General features: G+C 51.6%; 1 protein-coding gene across 1 annotated transcript in view; it reads left to right on the forward strand.

The window, feature by feature from the left end:
* The window catches only part of foxo3b (forkhead box O3b), a 62,616-nt gene extending 56,124 nt beyond the window's left edge, over positions 1–6,492 (forward strand). The window contains exons 2-3 of the mRNA XM_041860304.2: positions 1,363–2,850; positions 5,105–6,492. Of these exons, the coding sequence (XP_041716238.2) occupies positions 1,363–2,817 (1,455 nt within the window). The 3' untranslated portion in view covers positions 2,818–2,850; positions 5,105–6,492. The remainder of the gene's footprint in view (positions 1–1,362; positions 2,851–5,104) is intronic.
* Positions 6,493–6,731: the final 239 nt, after the last annotated feature.

A 6,731-nucleotide genomic window follows, 5' to 3' on the forward strand; every position in this document is an offset into this window, starting at 1 on the left:
AAGCCGGTGACGACGAACGCCGAAACCTGCCCGAGCAAGGAGGAGGGGCAGCCTCGGCTGAATTCGTGACACTCGGTGATGATATGAGAGACACAGAGAGAGAGAGGTAATTCCTTACTCCATCATAAACGGGTATATGAAGGCATGTTAGCTGAAGCTGAAGCATCCAGATGGCTGCGGATAGATGGGTGTTATCTTGTGTGTGTGGCCAGATGGACGTATAGAAGCACCTGCTGGATGAGAGCACCAGATTGTTGCGTAATACATTTATACGTTTCCCTCTGCGTCTCTGCTACTGAATAGTCTAAATAGAAGTCTCATCATTATCCTCATGATCATGACAAGTCCCTCTTGCTTCCTTAATGATTTAATTGCATCCTCACAACAAGTCAACCCACTTGTAATAATAACCCATCCCTAGTCCCTGCTCTGCGCTCTAGTCAGCTCCCATAGGTTTTCATCTGACAATGCTGGGTATTATTTAGGCATATCCCTGTTATATAAACAAACCGATTGAGTGTTTGATGATGAATATGCGCTACCTGCCCTGTGTGTGTGTATGTGTGTGTGTGTGCATGTGTGTGTGTCGTTGGGTCCCCTACTGTGTGCCTCCCCGCTCTGCTCTGAACATGAAAGAGCTCGTCTCAGATCAATACACACCAGCGATGACTCACAATCTCCCTGCCAAGCACACACACACACACACACTTCAAAACATGCCTGTTACGCAAAGCCTTGACAGGGGTCCCTTTGTATATGTGATTAATGATAGAGTGCACAATGGCTGTGTTCACAAGGGCAGCCCAGAGCTGATCTTTTTTCTGTCACACCACTAATTGGTCTTTTGACCAATCACATCAGATCTTTTCACATCAGCTCTTTTTCAGAGCTGATCTGATTGGTCAAAAGACCAATTAGTGAGAAAGAAATGCAGAATTGGGCTGCCTGTGTAAACGCATCCTAAGACACACACACAAACACACACACACACACACACACACACACTACAATAGGAACATCAACGCTAATTGTTGCTGCATGTTATTAATGTGTTGCTATCTGGGGCCGTCCATTGAGCAGTGAATGAACAGTCAAAGCAATGGGTTTGGTGCTGTATTCTTCTAGCAGCGCTAGTCCCAAAGAACATGGATTTATAGTTCCGCTCTAGTACAAACTCAATGGGTGGTTTATAAATCAATGTTCCTGGACTTAATGAACATGATTCATACAATCATTGATTGGAGAATGAAAATAATATGAAGACTGATGACCTGCATTGTTTGCTTAATAACATTTAAAGATGTTGAGCGCTGTAGTGGACTCTAACATTCTTTCTCTCTTTCTTCTCCCTCTCTCTGACAGAACTCCATCCGGCACAACCTCTCCCTCCACAGTCGTTTCATCCGTGTCCAGAACGAGGGAACGGGAAAGAGTTCCTGGTGGATGATAAACCCAGAGGGAGGAAAGGGGGGGAAGGCCCCGCGGCGCCGTGCTGTCTCCATGGACAACAGCAACAAGTACACCAAGTCTGCCCGCGGCCGCGCAGCCAAAAAGAAGGCAGCCCACCAGGCAGCGGCGGCCGGCGAGGGGGGCGGAGACAGCCCTTCAGGGCTCTCCAAGTGGCTGGGCAGCCCCACATCAAGGAGCAGTGAGGAGCTGGACGCCTGGACAGACTTCCGCTCACGCACCAACTCCAACGCAAGCACGCTGAGTGGGCGCCTCTCACCCATCCTGGCCAACCCAGAGCTGGACGAGGTGCCGGATGATGAACCGCCGCTGTCGCCCATGCTCTACTCCAGCCCCGGCGGGGCGCTGTCGCCCGGGAACACCCCCACGCCCAATGGGAAGGCACTGCCCGCAGAGCTGCCTCGCCTGGCAGACCTGGCGGGCACCATGAACCTGAACGAGGGTCTGACGGACGACCTGATGGATGAGCTGCTGGATAACATCGCCCTGGCCCCCGCCCCAACCGGACCAGCCACCCAGAGAGGATCCTCAGGGTTCAGCTTTGGCTCCAAGCCTGCCGGGCTGGGCTCCCCCTCCTCCACCGCCTCTCCCTCTGCTCTATCCCCCTCTAATGGTGCAGGCAGCGGTGGCTACAGTAACTCCATCTTCGGGCCCCTCACAGCGGGCTCCTCCCTGCGGCCCGCCCCCATGCAGACCATCCAGGAGAACAAGCAGACATCCTTCTCCTGCATCTCCCGCTTCGGCAGCCAGACCCTGCAGGATCTGCTCAACTCAGAGGGCCACAGCCACAGCGACGTCATGATGACCCAGTCCGACCCGCTGATGTCACAGGCCAGCGCCGCCGCCGTTATCTCCCAGAACTCCAGGCGAGGCTTCGTGCTCCGCAGCGACCCCGTGATGACCTTTGGGACCACGGCGGGAGGGCAGGTGGCACTCCTGCACCACCACAACCATAACCAGGGCTCCCTGAGGACACTGAATGGGGGTCCGAGCATGAACAACGAGGCCAACAGCCTGGCCAACGCCAAGCAGCAGCTCCTGCACTCTCCACTGGGACTTGGATCGAACGGCTCCTCCATGATGCAGATTGACTCGTCACTCTTCCTGAACGGGAGCGTTGGTGGAAGCGGTGGGATCTGCTCGCTAGGCCCCGACCGCTTCCCCACTGACCTGGACCTGGACATGTTTAACGGGAGCCTGGAGTGTGACATGGAGTCCATAATCAGAAACGAGCTGATGGACGCAGATGGCCTGGACTTTAACTTTGACTCTCTGGCCAACCTGAACGGACCCAACCTGGGCAGCTTCACCAGCACCAAGCAGGGACCGCAGAGCTGGGTCCCTGGCTGAGAGGAAGGCCACACCCTGGAGGGGGCAGAGCAGGTCAGTATCCATGTCACTGTCTGTGCCAGAGAGAGAGAGAGATAGAGAGGGAGGGAGACAGAGAGAGAGAGAGACAGAGAGGGAGGGAGACAGAGAGAGAGAGACAGAGAGGGAAGGATACAGAGAGGGAGGGATACAGAGAGGGAGGGAGACAGAGAGGGAGGGAGACAGAGGGAGGGAGAAGAGAGGGAGGGAGACAGAGAGAGAGACAGAGAGGGAGAGAGACAGAGAGGGAGGGAGACAGAGAGGGAGGGAGACAGAGAGGGAGGGAGACAGAGTGGGGGGAGACAGAGAGGGAGGGAGACAGAGAAAGAGGGAGACAGAGAGGGAGAGGAGGGAGGGAGGGAGGGAGGGAGGGAGGGAGGGGAGGGGGGAGGGAGGGAGGGAGGAGGGAGAGAGAGAGAGAGGGAGACAGAGAGAGACAGAGAGGGAGGCAGAGAGGGAGGGAGACAGAGAGAGAGGGAGGGAGACAGAGAGAGAGAGAGAGAGAGAGAGAGAGAGAGAGAGAGAGAGAGAGAGAGAGAGAGAGAGAGAGAGAGAGAGAGAGAGAGAGAGAGAGAGAGGGAGGGAGACCGAGAGAGATGGAGACAGAGAGAGACAGAGAGGGAGGGAGGGAGACAGACAGGGAGGGAGACAGAGAGAGAGAGAGAGAGAGAGAGAGAGAGAGAGAGAGAGAGAGAGAGAGAGAGAGAGAGAGAGAGGAAGGATACAGAGAGGGAGGGAGGGAGACAGAGGGAGGGAGACAGAGAGAGAGACAGAGAGGGAGAGAGACAGAGAGGGAGGGAGACAGAGAGGGAGGGAGACAGAGAGGGAGGGAGACAGAGTGGGGGGAGACAGAGAGGGAGGGAGACAGAGAAAGAGGGAGACAGAGAGGGAGGGAGGAGGGAGGGAGGAGGGAAGGGAGGGAGGGAGGGAGGGAGGGAGGAGGGAGGGAGGGAGGGAGGGAGGGAGGGAGAGAGAGAGAGAGGGAGACAGAGAGAGAGGGAGGGAGACAGAGAGAGAGGGAGACAGAGAGAGACAGAGAGGGAGGGAGGCAGAGAGGAGGAGACAGAGAGAGAGAGAGAGAGAGAGAGAGAGAGAGAGAGAGAGAGAGAGAGAGAGAGAGAGAGAAGAGAGAAGAGAGAGAGAGAGAGAGAGAGAGAGAGAGAGAGAGAGAGAGAGAGAGAGAGAGGGAGACAGAGAGGGAGGGAGACAGACAGGGAGGGAGACAGAGAGAGAGAGAGAGAGAGAGAGAGAGAGAGAGAGAGAGAGAGAGAGAGAGAGAGAGAGAGAGAGAGAGAGAGAGAGAGAGAGAGAGAGAGAGAGAGAGAGAGAGGGAGACAGAGAGAGAGAGAGCAGAGAGGAGGGAGACAGAGAGAGACAGAGAGGGAGGGAGACAGAGGGAGGGAGAAGAGAGGGAGGGAGACAGAGAGAGAGACAGAGAGGGAGAGAGACAGAGAGGGAGGGAGACAGAGAGGGAGGGAGACAGAGAGGGAGGGAGACAGAGTGGGGGGAGACAGAGAGGGAGGGAGACAGAGAAAGAGGGAGACAGAGAGGGAGGGAGGGAGGGAGACAGAGAGAGAGAGAGGGGGAGGGAGACAGAGAGGGAGGGAGACAGAGAGAGAGGGAGACAGAGAGAGACAGAGAGGGAGGGAGGCATAGAGGGAGGGAGACAGAGAGAGAGGGAGGGAGTCAGAGACAGAGAGAGACAGAGAGAGAGAGAGAGAGAGAGAGAGAGAGAGAGAGAGAGAGAGAGAGAGAGAGAGAGAGAGAGAGAGAGAGAGTGGAGGGAGGGAGACAGAGAGGGAGGGAGGGAGACAGAGAGGGAGGGAGACCGAGAGAGATGGAGACAGAGAGAGACAGAGAGGGAGGGAGGGAGACAGACAGGGAGGGAGACAGAGAGGGAGACAGAGACAGAGACAGAGAGAGAGAGAGAGAGAGAGAGAGAGAGAGAGAGAGAGAGAGAGAGAGAGAGAGAGAGAGAGAGAGAGAGAGAGAGAGAGAGAGAGAGGGAGAGAGAGAGAGAGAGAGGGAGACAGAGAGGGAGGGAGACAGAGAGGGAGGGAGACAGGGAGGGAGGGTGAAGGTGTGATTTTCTGTTTCCAATTGTCTAGTAGAGAATAAGGAAAGCATATTAATGGATGTTTCATGTTGCTAGAAAGTAAATAATGAAAGAGGGTGTATTGGTACGTTTTGGACTGAATCAGCTACTGATCATCAGATACAGTTAATCCACTCAGACCTGATGTCATTTCCTGTATCTCTCTCTTTCCAGGTCCAAACTGTAAAGCAAGAGAAGATCAGACACAAAGCGTCCTTTTTGCCAAACCTGCCATCAGCACAACATGGAATAAAACCCCTCTGTTTCCACAAGACCTCCTCTAGAGAAACGTACATTTTCTCCCACTCTGACGGACCATGAACGATTTCAAAGACACAGACTCACAAGACATGACCGTCAGTTCCTCAAAGACCCCTGCAAAACAAACAAACAATCTGAAATCATCACAACAAGCTCATCTCAGAATTATGCAATCTTCCTTTGAGATAACACCAGTGGGACAAAATCCATTGTAAAGATTACAGGGATAGAGGGACTGTGTTTTGTTTGTTTGAAGGGGTTTTGGGAAACAAGGACATGTGGCAAGCAAGGTTGTAGTGTACAAGTAGTTCCTGTAAAAAAAATGACAAAAGATAAACAAAAACAAAAGTGATGTGGTGTAAAATTTAATACAGTGGTTTCTGGGGTGTGTTATGTTGGAAAATCGTCCTCTGTTTTCACTCAGTGATTTTAAATGTTTAATGTTTGTTTTTAATTCCTGTTTTACCATCATCACTGTTTCTGCACAACACCTGTTTGTGTAAAAAAAGTATTGATTAAATGAAAAAGAGGAAGGAGACAATATCTGCACTCAAAATAGCGACAACACACACATGTAACACACACACCTCCCAAAATGACAAGACTCCATAGACCCTTAGGAGCGATGATGTCATAAACATAATGCCATGCACTTCAGGTTTTTGTTTGGTTGTTTTCATTTGACATGCGTTTGACTGATTAGTCACAGTTTTAAAACAACTTATATATATATATATATATATATATATAAAAAAATTATCTGAATACTATAGAGAGAGATTGTTATCGTTTGTGTGTATCTAACTGTAAAATAGAGAAAAAAACAAGAAGAAGAAGAAATCTGTCATGGATCTATGTACAGTACAGTACAATGGAAGCTTCAACTTAAAGGAATAGCCGAGGAGGAGGGGGAGTTTAGGCGTTCTTTCCTAGCTAATGGGTGGGGTACGTCGAGGTCTTGTAGTACAGCATATGTAGCCAAAATAAATACCTATGTCGTAGCGTTGTGTACATTTCCACGCCATAACTGGTGCTATGATGTAAACAGTGTTTGAGTCCAGGCCCTAGCGAGCCATGCATTTTACCTATCCGGCCTGCTGAGCTGTAGCCGTAGCCCGCCGAGCTGTAGCTGTAGCCGTAGCAACAGCAGGGTGGCGCTGAGAGGCCAGGAGGTTGTACAGTCAGGCTCCTCCCACTCTGGCAGCCATTTTGTTTTTCAGCAAAACGATAAGCTATCTGTGTATATGCCAAATTACTTGAAACAACATGTAGGAGATGCTGGCAGCCAAAACAACAACACACACACAGGCACACACACGCACATGCACACACACCTACACAAACAAATAGCGAAAAATAAGAGCAGGGATATGTGTTTTAGCTCATCTTGTTGTTTCGTTGTGGGCTTGTTATTATATGCATATACCATCACTCAGGGGGAAGAGGGAGCTAGCCCATACGCTAGCCCATACCTAACGTTACACCAGGTCCCATCTCCATGGTAGAACACACAACAACATGTCCTTTGTTGGCAAAAAAG

The sequence above is a fragment of the Coregonus clupeaformis genome, chromosome 33, assembly GCF_020615455.1.
Source record: "Coregonus clupeaformis isolate EN_2021a chromosome 33, ASM2061545v1, whole genome shotgun sequence".
Lineage (NCBI taxonomy): Eukaryota > Metazoa > Chordata > Actinopteri > Salmoniformes > Salmonidae > Coregonus > Coregonus clupeaformis.